This window comes from Mixophyes fleayi, chromosome 11 (genome assembly GCF_038048845.1).
Source record: "Mixophyes fleayi isolate aMixFle1 chromosome 11, aMixFle1.hap1, whole genome shotgun sequence".
Taxonomy (NCBI): Eukaryota; Metazoa; Chordata; class Amphibia; order Anura; family Limnodynastidae; genus Mixophyes; species Mixophyes fleayi.
This window is the reverse complement of record NC_134412.1, coordinates 7,147,439-7,164,332: the sequence shown is the minus strand read 5'-3', so window position 1 is coordinate 7,164,332 and position 16,894 is coordinate 7,147,439. Positions and strand designations below refer to the sequence as shown.

Genomic DNA, 16,894 nt, shown 5'->3' with positions numbered 1-16,894 from the left:
GTTTTAGAGATTCAATGTGGAACAGGCTGTTTCTTAGCGGTGTTAAGTTCTGCCAATGCAATCAAACATCTGCTATACTATTACTTGTAACTCAATGTCATACTATGTTTATAAGTTCCTGGAATTTATGAAGAGAGCTGGGATAATGATGATCAATTCATTCTGTGTGGTATAGTTCGGGTATGTTATAAGTGACGGTTAGCTTGTAAGTTTACTGTTGTGACATATTGATACAAAGGAGGAATGATAACAAACACAAACGGATAATCATCATTAACATTTATTTATAGAGCACCAGCAAATTCCATAGCATTTTACAGTTGGGATATGAAATAAAAGACATTTTATTCAACTTTAATTACAGGTTGGCATATACTTAAGGCATCTGAATCCACAGAGTAAATCTCATGTATATCAAACCAACAGGTGACAGAGATAATATTCAGGACACAGAAGAATACCAGGGCACTTCTCCACACAACCCTGTTTATACTGTTTATCCTGATGTCGTAAGAAAAGCATATAATAGTCAAAATATGGCAGCATTACTCTACCTAGGCATAAAATATGTTGCTATTAACATATGTAACATTCCACATGTCTCTAATGGAGCTATTTATCAAAGGGCTGGAGAAGCTTTTCCTGTCCCTTAGTATGAGTAAAAAAACTATAAACCAAGTAACTGGATGGCATTAACAGAACAAACACATTTAACTGAATGCTTTATTAACATAGTTCATGAGGTTGAAAAAAGACACCAGTTCATCAAGTTCAACCTATTTTGGATTTCCCGCGATCCTGCACTTTAATTTGAAATTGATCCAGAGTAAGCAACCGACAATCTGTTTCAATGGTGAAAATCCCCCCAGACCCAATATTGCAGTTCTATTTTTACCCTCTATCCACTACTATCAATTCATTTTAATTAACGGTCGTATCCCTGGATACACTTTTCCGCTAAAAATTTGTCAAACCCTTTCTTAAACATATCTGTTGAATCTGCCATCAAAACCTTCCCTGGCAATGAATTCCATATCTTGACTTCCCTTACTGTAAAAAAACCCTTCCTTTGCTGGTTGTGAAAATTCCTCTCCTCTAACATTAGGGGGGTTAACGCATGTCCTGTGTATAGTCCTTGGGGTATAAACTTCCCATGAAAGATATCTGTATTGACCATTAATGTATTTGTACATAGTAATCATTTCTCCTCTTAAGACGCCTCTTTTCTAAAGTAAACATGCCTAAACTGGCTAACCTTTCCTCATAACTTAATGACTCCATACCCTTTATCAATTTTTTTACCTTTCTCTGAACCCTTTCTAGTTCCAAATTATCTTTTTTATAGAGTGGTGCCCAGAACTGTACTGCATATTCAAGATGAGGTCTTACCAACGGTTTATACAGTGGCAAAATGACACTGTCTTCCCTTGAATCTATACCCCTTTTTATGCATGCCAATACTTTGTTTGCCCTTGCAGCTGCTGCTTGACATTGAGCACTATTGCTAAGTCTACTGTCTACGAGCACTCCCAAATCCTTTTCCATTATAGCTTCTCCTAAATTAATTCCATTTAATATATAGGTTGCGTTCTTGTTTTTGATCCCTAAATGCATAACCTTACATTTATCTATGCTAAACCTCATATTCCAATTGGCCGCCCAAATCTCTAATTTATTTAAGTCCCTCTGTAGAGAAGCTACATCTTGCTCTGATTTTATTACCTTACAGAGTTTAATAAACATTTTTAACGCATTAATATTTTTCAAATAATACATTTTTAAACTTTTTTTTCACATTAGTGGTACTGATAGCCCAAATCTACACTTGTAGGCTCATGCATGCATTTGACTACCGAGACAGGAGCAGCATAGTGGTATTTTAACGTTTACTGCTCAGTGCCAGTAATGCTCAGTTTACCCCTTGGCGACAATTTTGAATGAAATGCAAGTGGTAAGTGGTTTTCAAATCACCACTGTAATCGGCAATAAAAAATACATACAGTGCTGGTATTAAAAAATTGCCATTTTTAACCTTCACGGTTGGGCAAAAAAAGTTCTAGGCTGGTTAGAAAAAACTGCACGCAGCGAAAATACAAAAGCTAAAGCAAGATACAAAATGGATAATGGCATCAGAGTAGATAATCATAGAGAAGCTGTTCTGGTGACCAGAACCTTCATTTCTGGTAACGGGCGGAGGTCTTCCAACTAAGCAGGATTTTGTCTTTGCAAGTTTCTAGAAAAATGATAGCAAAAACTTAGATTCTACAACACAAACAATACTCTTTTATTTATCTTAATGGACAGTGGTACTGAATTATCTGACACAGTACACAGAATATGCTGATAAACTTACATATGTGAATTGCAGAGCACACGTCTAGAGTGGCATGTATGAAGAAGCTTTGAAGATGACATCTCCATGAGGTGGGATGGGTTCAATACAATATTTTAGGGCAGGTTTGTGGCTCTTTACATGTTGAGCAACTGCAAGTCCCAGCATGCATTGCAGGCCAAGAGACTAACAGAAAACTTGTTTCACTCACTGCTGAAGAGTCACAGGTTCCCTGTATTAGGACATGGATTGATTTCTGGCAAGATTAGAACTCTTTGAGCATTTACATGGCCTTCCAATTTAGGTAACAATGCAGATGATCAGATAATCCCCTTTGTTCATTTTAGGAGCTATATAATGGCTTTAAATGACAACGCAGCTGCACTCAGACCAGTAAACCTTGAAAACACGGAGGGCTATATTTACTAAACTGCGCATTTGAAAATGTGGAGATGTTGCCTATAGCAACCAATCTGTCACACGCCGCTTATTCGGCTTCCATAAACACAAAGACTAAGACACTCACCTGTGCCTCATTAGCAGCTCTCAAAACCTTAGTCTTGATCTGCACATGTGCAGACTGAGTACCTGTCTGTTGCTGGCAAGATTCCTATTGGTTCCTGGTTCTGGCTCTAAACTTGAAAAGGCACCTCCTCCCATTCCTCTTGGCCTGTTGATCAAGTTACCTGTCTGATTAGGTTCCTACCTATTCTGTGTGCTCTCACCTGGATCGTCAGTGCCTCTGCTGTGCTGCTGTTCAAAGGCTATACTGCTCAAGCTGCACCTGTCTCTGCTGTGTTGCTGTTTTAAAGCCTATACTGCTCAAGCTGCACCTGTCTCTCTTGTGCTGCTGTTCCACGGGCTATACTGCTCAAGCTGCACCTGTCTCCGCTGTCCCATGGGTTACACTACTCAAGTTGCACCTGCCTTCGTTGTATTGCTGTTCCACGGGCTGGATCGCTTAAGCTACACTTATCTTCATTGTGCTGCTACTACACGGGCCGTACTACTCAAGTTACATTTAACTCTACTGTTACCCCGCCATGGACTGCACCACTCAAGATCATCTACTCCACATTTGTCTCGGTGGCTCAGTGGTTATTACAGGTCGTATCATCTAAGCTGCTTGTTCTTACCCACTTCTTGCTGGCTGGACTGTTACTTGTACCTCCTGTATCGTGCTGCCTCATTGTGGTCTCATATACCTGCTGCATTACCATCTCCACTTTGTTGCTGGACTGTTCCTGCTATTGCTATATTTGAATACACTGATTAAACTGCTATATTGTATTCACTCATACTACATTGCTGGTGGTACTGCTCACCCTGTTTCTATGTTCCTTGTGCCTATTTACCAAGACTTTCTGCGATCACTCAAGCATCATTAAATCGCTGGTTGTACTTTTATCCTGCATCTGTTGTCTATTCGCTGTCTGGGTATAGAAATGACATTACCAGTGTGCCTACTTCACACCAGTTACTATCACTCCGTCAGGACTCTGCCGAACACCCCTGGTAGGGACCACGACCTGCGGGCGAATGCCGCTAAACCCAAGTCACTTTGCGGTGACCGCTGGTGAAAACCATTCGCCTGTTAGACTCCGCGCCCTGCTAGGGGTAACATCTCTTGGGTAGATCCAAGAGTCCAGAATACCAAACCGTGACACAATTAGATTCTAGCTGTCATTTTGTAGAATGTACTAAATAAATGATAACTAGAATCTGATTGTTTGCTATAGGCAATATCTCCACTTTTTCAAACCCGCAGGTTAGTAAATCTAGCCCGGAGTGTTAAAGGATTTTGTACACATAAGTGGCGTCAACTACTGGCTGCGAGTTTCGACAATGTTCAGCTTAGAGGGCTTATGGGAGGAGCATTCAGTGGCATAAACGGAAACCTCTGGCTGTGAAACGCTTCTGAATCTGGAAAGCTCTCCTGGTCAAATGATGTGATAACCAGCCATCTGCATTTAATGCTACTTATGTGATCATGGCCTTATCTGTGAGGAGTTTGTATGTTCTCCCCGTGTTTGCGTGGGTTTCCTCCAGGTGCTCCGGTTTCCTCCCATACTCCAAAAACATACTAGTAGGTTAATTGGCTGCTATCAAATTGACCCTAGTGTGTGTGTGTGTGTGTGTGTGTGTGTTAGGGAATTAGACTGTAAGCTCCAATGGGGCAGGGACTGATGTGAGTTCTCTGTACAGCGCTGCGGAATTAGTGGTGCTATATAAATAGATGATGATGATGATGATGATGAGTGCAACCCTGTAAAACCTTTTATAAGGACCCCAGTATAAGGTTACCATTCCAACTGCTTTTATAAGTCACACCTACTTGTATTGTAGGGTTTCACTAATACTGTTTAACATATCAGGTTTGTATATTAAAAGTGCATTCTAAAGTCCCAAATTAATGACATAATGGCCTGATTCATTAAGGAAAGTAATGCAAAAAAAAGAGTAACTTTGAAACCATGTTGTATAGGAGGGGGAGGTAAATTTAAAATGTGATGGCAGATTTATAGTTGGGGTAGGGCATGTCCTAGATCAACTTTTAATGTCAGTGTAAAAATAAAGCTATCAAGTATTTGCGTCCTAATTGAAACAACAGCCAGTATTTTTCTTATGTGCAAAATAATAAACTCATTTTCACCTCTTGCATTGTAACATGGTTCAAAGTTATTCATTTTTTTTGCTTTACTTTCCTTAATGAATCAGGTCCAATATGTATGGCTTACTATAGATCGGTATCCCTCTTTTAAAAAAATTAACTTACCTATAAGATTTCCGGACAAAAATAAAAGCGGCCAGCAATATAATCGGGAGAAGGAAATGGCTACAGATCTGATACCAATTAAACCCTTTACCATCTGGAATGATATAAAAACAGTTTTTTTTTAATATGTTTTTCTAAGACACATTTTATAATTCAACAAGTTAGTTACCAATAAACCTATAGCTCAGAATAATCTCCAATATTTTGCCAGAAAAATGCAATTTACAATTTGCTTCAACTTAATACTTAATACACTTAATAGGAGTGCAATAATAGAGTATTATATTCATGCTCAGTGGATATATGGGGGTAAATGTATGAGGCTCCGGGTTCTTCAACACCCGCTAGTTTGGCGTCTTCAGCGCTTAAATTTAAAGCGGCGCTGCCTTGTAAAGGGAAGTTTCCCTGGGAAGTAGCCCCTGTCAAATGACGCGATTTGCGTCATTATGTCATGGGGCGGGGCCAAAATGACGCGATTTTTGCGCCCCGCCCCCCGCACGCCCACCTGCTACAGAGAGTCTCCCGGACACCAATTTAAAAAAGTTGGTAAGTATGCCATATACACATCTATAACATCATACTCTGCACAGCTTGTGCGGTGTGTTTATCGTACCCAGGCGTTGGAACATTAGACACGTGGTGTCATTTGAACATTTGTTTAATAATACGCTATTGAAAATAATAACTGGACACACGTCAAGATCACATTAGGAGGAAACAACACTCAGCTGTTGGAATAAGAGTCCATAGTGACTCCACCTCTTGAATTTATGAAGTTCTGTGTAGATGTTTTACTGGATTATGGAATAGAACACTGACAGCGAGTGATTTTACATTCTGTTACTCTCTTAATAACGGAGGCAGTGCTTCTTGAAATCATCAAAGAAGAGAAGGCAAGACATGGTCACCGCAGTAAGAGGCACATATGTGTCTGTTTTTCTTCATTTTTTATTCTTATTCCACTTTTTTTGAGCTCAAACAATAGACGTCTAAACTAATATTTTATAGATTTATTACAAGAAGTAATAGATTATTACTTCATTTTTGTATACTCCACTTTTCAATTACATATATTTTTTTGGACATACTGTTCTTCACTGTTATACTTAACTAATGAGGATATTGATTGTTCCTTATGTCCATTTTATATTTTACTATAGTTATATTATATTGTTAAATACTATCATATTATCCACATGTATATTTTTGGAGATAAAATAGAATAAATTGGCATAAAACGCAGTCCACCATCTATGTGTATTTTCTATGGTGCATTAATATAGTGGCACATCCCACCTTTGGATATATAATGCAGCCTATCACTTCACGGTCATTATGGCTTCATGGCTCAGTGGCTCCCTCAACTGACCTTATTATGACAGTACTAACTTTGCTACACTCAATCCATGCACAGGAAAGATATTACTGCAGTTACATAAAGGACAAAAAATTAAGTGGTTGAATTATATTTTTATTTCATCTTTATATTTATATATTTATAATTGCATTAAAAGCCCAAATATCTCTAATGAGATATAGAAGAGTCGTGAACTGTTCACTGGTGCAGTTTTTAGGGGTGGGGGGAAAGGGATGGCCTAGCGCTTCATAAGTGACGTGACTATGCCTTGCGTTTTGATCTGACCACAGCCCCCATTAAGACGTTGGCCTTGTTCCCTTTCGTTTGCGTGATCCCACAAAGCTCAGGTATTGGGATTAGTCCTCATCTCAACACCAGACCTTCATAAACGGTCATTTAACCTCTGGCCACCAGGACAGTTGGCCTATAGTTAGTGGTGGAACCTGGATGGGAATGGTTCTAAAATCTCTGCCCCCTGTGTCCTAGGAAAATAAGAGAACCCTTATTTCAAGGAAACAAATGTACTCTTTCTAGAGAATTTCGACAAAGGAGATCCTGAGATCTGTGTGGTTAAATCATACCTTCACTAAATAGTCCTAATCCCAACAATAGGACTAACATTAAGGCAAGTTCTAGATATAACTTTAACCGTATATTGATCAATATTTATAAGTTCATCCCTTCTGTGATGAAACCCCACACGACACATTAATTACAACATTTTGAATACCTGCAGCTGTCGATCCGTTACTTGACTTCGGTGCGCTTGGTTCATTGTGGTCCTCCACGGACGATTTGTTCTCTAAAAATAACAGAGATTTTACTTCCAGAAATGTAGCAAAGAAGAAAAAGACCAACGGTACATTGTACTTTGCTTCTTATGTTTTTTTACAACATTCTGTTATTTTGTTACCGTCCATTCCCACAATCGTCCCTAGCAGATCTAGAAATACTAAATGTGATTCTCCTTATTGGCTGCTTGAGACAAGGTTCCAACCAGAATTTGACGGATATTTGTCTGATGACTACTCTTGGACATGTGACAGACGATTTCTTTGTAGTAGACAAATAACCTCTACATTTCGCTGTACGGATGGGGTGGAGATCACAGGAAGACAACATTAAGGTGATGTACAATTATGTCATACCTGTTTCTATCCCCTCTCCAGCCTGTCTTTCTCCCCTCCCCAGCTTGTCTCTCTCCCCTCCCCAGCCTGTCTCTCTCTCCCCTCCCCAGCCAGCCTGTCTCTCTCTCCCCTCCGCAGTCAGCCTGTCTCCCTCTCCCCTCCCCAGCCAGCCTGTCTCTCTCTCCCCTCCCCAGCCAGCCTGTCTCTCTCTCCCCTCCCCAGCCAGCCTGTCTCTCTCTCCCCTCCCCAGCCAGCCTGTCTCTCTCTCCCCTCCCCAGCCAGCCTGTCTCTCTCTCTCTCTCTCCCCCAGCCAGCCTGTCTCCCCCCAACCTGTGAATCTCTTCCTTCCCCCAAACCTGTGAATCTCTCTCTACTCCTCCCCAGCCTGTTAACCCCAGTCTTTTACTCCTTCCCGTTCTTTTCACTCCCCCTCAGTGTGTGTGTATCTGTCCCCCCCAACCCTCTGTTTTCCCCTCTCTCCACTCTGTCTCCTCTTCAGCCTGTGAGTCTCTGACCATCTTCACTAGCTATTAATTTAATGGGAGTAGAGGCTATCAATGTATTGGTAAGGGCTATTAATTTAAAGGAGTTAGTTGTAGGGGTTATTAATTTATAGGTGGGGCTATTAATATAATGAGGGTAGGGTATATTAATGTAAAATTAGCGGGGCTATTCATTTATTGTGGGTATGGTCTATTTAACGTAAGTAAGGGCTATTCATTTATTGGTGGTGACTATTAATTTAATGGGGATAAGGGCTATTTATTTATTGGTGGGGTTAGTCATTTATTGGTGGGGCTAGTCATTTATGGATAGGGGCTATTTTTTTTACTTGTTGAATGATTGTGGTGGTGGGGGCTATTACTTTAATAATGAGGGGTTTTGGGTGTATTTAATTGAATTCGGGGCTGATTTGGGGCAGAAGAAGACCTATTTGCGAAATGTGAATGCTATTTAATGTCGGGGCTGTTAGGGGGCAAATATGCCTATTTTTTAAATGTAAATAATATTAATTTAACCTTGCGAAGGATACCTGAGTATTAAACAAGGGTACTTTGTTTAATGAAAGGGCTCTGGTTAGAGGAGGGAGGCCTAGAGTATTCACTAGTTGCTTTGTTTTCCTTGTGGTGAATAATAACTATCTTTTTTTCAAACAGGGTCCCAACAGGATCCAGCCAAGCAGCAAGTGAGCTTAACACACCAGCAGGAGCACCAGGTAGTCAAACCACAAGAACAGGTAGGACAGAGTTACACAGACCCCCCACCACAGTAGGATGGCTACTTCTCTTCCAGCTGTGCACGCATTGGGAGGCCGCATATACTCCCACCAAAATGGGGGGCGCCAATGGTGTCTCTCGCCCAGGGCACTAAAATCTCTAGTTACGGCTCTGCAGTGGATATATGGTGTTTGGTAAAGTGCTGTATTCTATGGTTGAACTGAGCGGATCACACACAACCCTTCACAAATGCGGGATTCCATTATGAATACTTAATATACAGGTCTGGAGGTGCTTTAAGGTAGACCAGACACCTACAGTGGAGGCAGACTTATTATGAGCTGAAGCAATATTCATGAGACAGCAGCCTATCACTTCACTGTCATTATGGCTTCATGGCTCAGTGGCTCCCTCTACTGACATTATTATGACAGTACTAACTTTGCTACTCTCAATCCATGCGCTGGAATGATATTACTGCAGTTACATAAAGGACAAAAAATTAACTGGTTGAATTATATTTTTATTTCATCTTTATATTTATATATTTATAATTGCATTAAAAGCCCAAATATCTCTAATGAGATATAGAAGAGCTGTGAACTGTTCACTGGTGCAGTTTTAAGGGGTGGGGGGAAAGGGACAGGCCTGGCGCTCGCATTAGGCAAGGTTAGGCACTTGCCTAGGGCGCCGGGCTCTGGAGGCCGCCTGGAGGGCGTCACAGAATTCTAAAATACTTTAAAACTGTGCGGCGACCGCTGACCATACCTGTCACGGCCGCCGCACAGCATTCAGATGGACGGGGAGGGGGGGAAGAGGCTATTTTGTCACCACCGCCGCCTCTCTGCTCCGTCTCCTCCCCTCCACTTACTAGTGTCAGTGAGTGGAAGGGAGGAGACGGAGCAGAGAGGCGGCGGTGGTGAGACAAGGTAAGGAGAGGAGGGCGGCGATTTTTGCGGGGAGGGCGCTGCTTTTTTTAAAAATGCCTAGGGCGCCGTGGACCCTAGCACCGGCCCTGGAAAGGGATGCCCTTGCGCTTCGTAAGTGACGTGACTATGCCTCGTGTTTTGATCTGACCACAGCCCCAATTAAGACGTTGGCCTTGTTCCCTTTCATTTGCGTGATCCCATAAAGCTCAGGTATTGGGATTAGTCCTCATCTCAACACCAGACCTTCATAAACATTTAACCTCTGGCCACCAGGACAGTTGGCCTATAGTTAGGCTTCCTAGTGGTGGAACCTGGATGGGAATGGTTCTAAAATCTCTGCCCCCTGTGTCCTAGGAAAGTAAGAGAACCCTTATTTCAAGGAAACAAATGTACTCTTTCTAGAGAATTTCGACAAAGGAGATCCTGAGATCTGTGTGGTTAAATCATACCTTCACTAAATAGTCCTAATCCTAACAATAAACCGAACATTAAGCCAAGTTGTAAATATAACTTTAACCCTATATTGATCAATATTTATAAGTTCATTTCTTCTGTGACGAACCCCACACGACACATTAACTACAACGTTTTGAATACCTGCAGCTGTCGATATGTTACTAGACTTCCGTGCGCTTGGTTCATTGTGGTCCTCCACGGACGATTTGTTCTCTAAAAATAACAGAGATTTTACTTCCAGAAATGTAGCAAAGAAGAAAAAGACCAACGGTTCATTGTACTTTGCTTCTTATGTTTTTTATAACAGCCGGTTATTTTGTTGCCGTCCATTCCCACAATCATCCCTGATCTGGGGCCCTAGTATGTGAGGCCAGGGCTGGCCCCACCATTTCTCTACCTCTTGGTAACTGGTCCCTCTCCTGTGACCAACCACCAATATGCTGCACTATGAATCCAGGATCTGCTCCTCCACTTCCCCTCCTAAGTCCCTTAATTACCTCTCCACCTCTTCCCCCTGTTCTGCACTTTGGCTGGTGAGAGAATTCATGGATCAATAATTGTCTTGGAGTTCATTAATCAATCTGCACAAAGATATTCCTGTATTTTGGATCTGGGTACAAACATACATGGAGGGAAGGGTGAAATGTTCCTTCAAAGCCCATCCTACAACTACTCTGGACCCACCAGTCGAGTGAGTATTTATTACATGTGACACTATTGTGTATGTAACCCCCTATCACTGTGTGTAGTATGAGGTGCAAGGGGTACACAGTGCACCTCCTTCTCAAGCCTTGGCTAGCTGATGGGCATGGGTGTAAATGATCAGGGGGTCCCTGCACATGCAGGTGTTTCTCTGTAGTTAGTGGGACACAGGTAATGTCACCTTGTAATGCAGTGTATTAGTCACAATAATTTGGGCGCCAGACCATCTCTATAACAAACTCAACTCTTTATTTACACTCCTCTTCCTCCAGCACGATAATCATAATGGTTGCAGAATATATACATCTCCTTACTCTCTCCAGCACAGTTCTTAATGAGCAATACGAATATGGTTGCAAATATCTTATTACTCCTCCTGCACAGTTCTTAATGTTATCCAGATGTTAAATAACATAATTTACATGTCTCTTGCACTCCATACTCACTGCAGATCACCCTCCTCTGCAAGGGCACTCGCATGGATGCTAAAAGGCAGGTAGCCTCTCCTCCATGCAGCTCTGACACACTCTGTGCACCTCTCAACTGCAGCTCATCCCTCCTCTGCGGAGATGATGTCTCCTGTGCTCTGACACGTTACTCTGTGTACTCTCAGCCTCAGGATCTGACACTACAGCTACCATGCCTCTTGTAGCAGCCCTCACTCCAGTGCCTCTTCCATGCGAAGTGTTCCCTCTCTCTTGGGTTCTCTATAGTGACATGGAGTTCTCCCTCTCATCCAGGGCACACATTCCTTGCCCTGGCTCAGTCACTATGCTCAGACAGCCAGGCAATGCTGGGGGAGCCTGGGAGCTTCCACCCCACTCTCTCCCAGGTCCCCAGCTACCATCTCTCCTCTCCTGTGTCTTCTTTCTCTCTCTCTCTTCTCTATCCCCCTCTTAAATGACAGCACCTCCTTCCTCTCCCTCAGTTTCCAGGCTGGGCTGGGTTATCACCATGGTAGCCAGTTTATGTAACTTTTTATAAAATTCTAGCTTACCCTCTAGGTGACCCCTCCTGTATTCACTGAGGTAAAGGTTTAACTAAAACACCACTAGGGGGGTGTTACATGTACATGACTCTAACTAGTAAATTAAGCAGGAATTCTTCCATTTTTCAAGATAATTTGGATTATTTAACAGGACTTTTGGGAGATCAATTACGAACAGGAACAGAGACATTTTTATTATAATTTATTCAAAGAGCGATACCCCAGATGCCAAAGGGGTTTACATGCACCATCATTTCTCAGTTACACAACTTGAATTTTACCTAGTTTAATAAAAAAAATATTTTCCTACCTTCAGTGTCTTCGCTGTTCGCCACATTTCCAGACGGCGAGATCCGTGTATCAAACTTATCCTCCATGGATGACTTGCACACTGTAATAACACCAACATGTCTGTGTGTATCTGAGAAGTCTTACTTCACTGATTGATTCATACTTGTAGAAACTGTATAATGAAACACGTCTTACCTTCAGAATTCATGTCAACAGTTATTGGGTCTATTCTTCCCTTTCCGTGCTCTACCTGCAATAGTCTGTGATTGTCATTACTGCAGTAAATGATCAGTATGGATTCATTCACGAAACAAGCGGAGTAGGATCCAAAAACAGGAACTATTTTTGGACAGAGATCTGGCTTAATGAACGTGTGTCTCTGTTCATCTTGTATTATGTCAATAGGAAAATCTGTCACACGAACAGCACAACGACCTGGAACAGATTAGGGAGGAAAGGATATAATATTATTATTATTATTATTATTATTATTATTATTATTATTTTATTATATACAGTGGTGGACATTGAGATTTAAAGTGTCGATATGGAAGATGTAAGTGAAAGGAATTTGATAGTGTTACAATGAAGGCAGTAGAAGAAGTGATGATATAACATACCTTGTATACCCCCCACTTCCACCACTGTATATGTGTATATATATATATAAACATATATATATATATATATATATATATATATACACACATATATATATACACACACACACAGACACACACACACAATGTAAGTGACTGGAATGTGATAGTGTTACAATGTAGCAGTAGGAGAAGTGTCAGGGACATGTGAGAGATATTTAGAAATAACAATGAAACTACATTTCACCCCATAATCCAATGATAGATTCCACCCTTAGATGACATTAGATATGATGTAGAGTCGCAGAGCTGTTGACAAAATGAGTAAATTAAAATTACGCACACAAAATTAACATATGTTCACCCCAAAAAAATGTTCCCTTCCTGTATGAAAAGAAATCTGCTGTTTTAATGCAGTCCCATTAAATGCAGACCTGCCACCTTCAACTGAAAGATAAGAATGTTTAAAGTTGGAGGTCCCCTTTAATTGATCTGCATTACATTGATCAGTAAACACTATCTGTTACACAGTCTTAGTGATTAGTGACAATCTGCTAAAAGACTGAATTCCAGGCAAGCCTGATGGACCCTGTTCTTCACCCGATTCCAATTTCTGATCACGTATAGACCTGGCTCCTAAGAAATCAAAGCAGATGCGCTTTCATGCAGCTTCCAATCACTGCAAGAGAGTCCTTCTGTTCCCATGCCTATCATTCCAGATCAAAACATCATTGTTGGTATCACTCAGGATCTTCAGTCTTCACTCCAACGTTTCCAGGTTCAACCCTCTGCAAATACTCCGGCACACCTCTTATTTGTTCCGTTTTCCCTCAGGAATGCAGTCTTAACTGATTGTCATACTTCTAAAGTAGCAGGACATCCTGGAATCCTGAAAACCTTTACATTACTTAGACGTTCTGTATGGTGGCCTGGAATGAAGAAGGATGTGGTTTCTTTCATTTCTGCTTGTGTGGTCTGTGCCCAGACCAAAGTTCCTAGAACCCAACCCATGGGGGAACTGCTGCCACTGTCTATTCCTCATAAACCTTGGTCTCACATTTCAATGGATTTTGTGGTGGACCTCTCTGAGTCTCGTGGATGCAATACAATATGGGTAATTGTCGACCGATTCAGCAAACAAGCCCACTTTGTTCCACTCTCTCGGCTTCCCAATGCCAAAGCTCTTTCGAATCTATTTCTGAGGCACATCGTCAGACTGCACGGTCTCCAGAGGACATAGTTTCCGATAGAGGCCAACAGTTCATCGCTGCCTTCTTGAAAACCGTTTGCCTTTCCCTTGGCATTAATGTCAGTTTGTCCTCTGGATATCATCCTCAATCTGATGGTCAGACGGAAAGGGTGAATCAGTCCATGGAACAATATTTGCGTTGCTATATCTCTAAAATGCACAACAACTGGACGGAATGTTTACACTGGGCAGAATTTGCTTACAATAACACTTGTCATTCTGCTTCCGGTGTGTCCCCTTTCTACTGCAATATGGGGTTCCATCCTCGTTGCAATTCAATTTCTCAAGTTCCCAGTTCTGATAAACCTAACCCTAGATCTCCTGCCCATCATTTCAGGGCAATGTGGAGAAAGGTCCATTCTGCTCTTCACGCTGCCTCCATTACCTCCAAACGATTTGCTGACAGACACCGTATCCTGTGCTCGTTTAAAGTCAGAGATCGAGTTTGGTTAATTACCAAAAACATCAAATTAAGACAGCCATCTCGAAAATTCGGGCCTCGGTAGCATTTCGATTGGAGTTGCCCAAATCCTTGAGGATTCCATCAACATTTCATTGTTCACTGTTCAAACCAGTTATATTTTCCTCCAGGTTCTCACCCCAAGTCCAGACCAAACCTCCCCCGATTATGGTCGAAGGAGAACCTGAGTTCGAAATAGAGAAAATCCTGAACTCTAAGCTTAGGAGAGGTCAGCTCCATTTCCTTGTCCACTGGAAAGGTTTTGACCCAGAAGAAAGATCCTGGGTTCCTAGTGCTGATATCCATGCAGATAGGCTTAAGTGTGACTTTTTTAAAGAGTTTCCCAAGAAAACAGGTTTTAGGGGTTTCCTAACCCCTCGTCAAGGGGGGGGGAGTACTGTTATGACTCAGAGGTTCGCTGCTGATGAATTAATTTACGAATCAATGGCAATGAGGCCAAAATTTTCCAAATAAGTACAGTCCACCAGCCAATCAGAATGCATGGTTCGTAAAAAAGACAATCGCCAAGCATCAGCGAATGTCTGTAGTCTTATAGAAGGAGCTTACAGCCCCTCAAACACTCATTGTGTGATTATTAATCAGGGCTGGATGACTCGTTGGGTGACCTATCCCCCTAACACTTTATTTTAATTTAAAAATATTACACTGGACCATCTCTCATTCTGAAGAGCCCAAATTCCGATCTTTAGAAATGACGGGGAGCTATAAGAGATCTGGGACCCTAGTATGTGAGGCCAGGACTGGCCGAACCGTTCCTCTACCTCTTGGTAACTGGTCCCTCTTATGTGACCAACCACCAATATGCTACACTATGAATCCAGGATCTGCTCCTCCACTTCCCTCCTAAGTCCCTTAATTACCTCTCCACCTCTTCCCCCTGTTCTGCACTTTGGCTGGTGAGAGAATTCATGGATCAATAATTGTCTTGGAGTTCATTAATCAATCTGCACAAAGATTTTCCTGTATTTTGTATCTGGGTACAAACATACATGGAGGGAAGGGTGAAATGTTCCTTCAAAGCCCATCCTACAACTACTCTGGACCCACCAGTTGGGTGAGTATCTATTACACGTGACACTATTGTGTACATGACTCTAACTAGTAAATTAGGCAGGAATTCTTCCATTTTTCAAGATAATTTGGATTATTTAACAGGGCTGTTGGGAGATCAATTACGAACTGGAACAGAGACATTTTTATTATAATTTATTCAAAGAGCGATACCCCAGATGCCAAATGTCAAAGAACATTAAGGGGTTTACATACACCATCATTTTTCAGTTACACAACTTTAATTGTACCTAGTTTAATAAAAAAAAATATTTTCCTACCTTCAGTGTCTTCGCTGTTCGCCACATCTCCAGAGGGCGGGATCCGTGTATCAAACTTATCCTCCATGGATGACTTGCACTCTGCAATAACACCAACATGTCTGTGTGTATCTGAGAAGTCTTACTTCACTGATTGATTCATACTTGTAGAAACTGTATAATGAAACACGTCTTACCTTCAGAATTCATGTCGACAAATATTGGGTCTATTCTTCCCTTCCCGTGCTCTACCTGCAATGGTCTGTGATTGTCATTACTGCAGTAAATGATCAGTATGGATTCATTCACGAAACAAGCGGAGTAGGATCCAAAAACAGGAACTTTTTTTGGACAGCGATCTGGCTTATCGAAAGTGTGTCTGTGTTCATCTTGTATTATGTCAATAGGAAAATCTGTCACCCGAACAGCACAACGATCTGGAACAGAGTAGGGAGGAAAGGATATAATATTATTATTATTATTATTATTATTATTATTATTAATAATAATTTATTATATACAGTGGTGGACGACGAAATTTAGAAGTGTTGGTATTGAAAATGTAGGTGTCTGGAATGTGATAGTGTTACAATGTAGCAGTAGAAGAAGTGTCGGTATGGCATGCATACCCCCGTATACCCCCCCCCCCCACACTTCCACCACTGATTATACATGGTTTAATAAGTCAAACATGACCCTTTCTAACAAACTTTTGGGATTCTGCTTTATGTGAGAAATATTTAGAAATAACAATGAAACCACATTTCACCCCATAATCCAATGATAGATTATAGGAAAATTCCACCCTTAGATGACATTAGACATGATGTAATCTCACGGAGCTGGTGGCAAAATGAGAGTAAATTAAAATTACGCACGCAAAAATAACGTATGTCCACCTACATTTTTTTGGCCATTCTGTGTTAAAAGAGATCTGCTGTTTTAATGCAGCCCCATTAAATGCAGACCTGCCACCTTCATCTGAAAGATAAGAATGTTTAAGATTGGAGGTCTCCTTTAATTGATCTGCATTACATTGATCAGTAAACACTATCTGTTACACACTTAGTGATAAAACAA

The 16,894-nt window shown here is 41.3% G+C and overlaps 1 protein-coding gene across 5 annotated transcripts in view; it reads right to left on the bottom strand.

The window, feature by feature from the left end:
* Nucleotides 1-264: 264 nt before the first annotated feature.
* LOC142107114 (uncharacterized) overlaps nucleotides 265-16,894 on the bottom strand; it is a 55,242-nt gene continuing 38,612 nt past the window's right edge. For 3 of the 5 annotated variants that reach the window (XM_075190282.1, XM_075190285.1, XM_075190283.1), the window contains exons 8-16: nucleotides 16,718-16,795; nucleotides 16,012-16,251; nucleotides 15,836-15,916; nucleotides 12,371-12,610; nucleotides 12,195-12,275; nucleotides 10,336-10,407; nucleotides 7,196-7,267; nucleotides 5,109-5,202; nucleotides 265-2,233 (exon numbers count right to left, since the gene is read on the bottom strand). In XM_075190282.1, coding sequence (XP_075046383.1) covers nucleotides 2,206-2,233; nucleotides 5,109-5,202; nucleotides 7,196-7,267; nucleotides 10,336-10,407; nucleotides 12,195-12,275; nucleotides 12,371-12,610; nucleotides 15,836-15,916; nucleotides 16,012-16,251; nucleotides 16,718-16,795 — 986 coding nt within the window. In that variant the 3' untranslated portion in view covers nucleotides 265-2,205. The remainder of the gene's footprint in view (nucleotides 2,234-5,108; nucleotides 5,203-7,195; nucleotides 7,268-10,335; nucleotides 10,408-12,194; nucleotides 12,276-12,370; nucleotides 12,611-15,835; nucleotides 15,917-16,011; nucleotides 16,252-16,717; nucleotides 16,796-16,894) is intronic. The other 2 variants (XM_075190284.1, XM_075190286.1) reach the window with 2 other exon arrangements.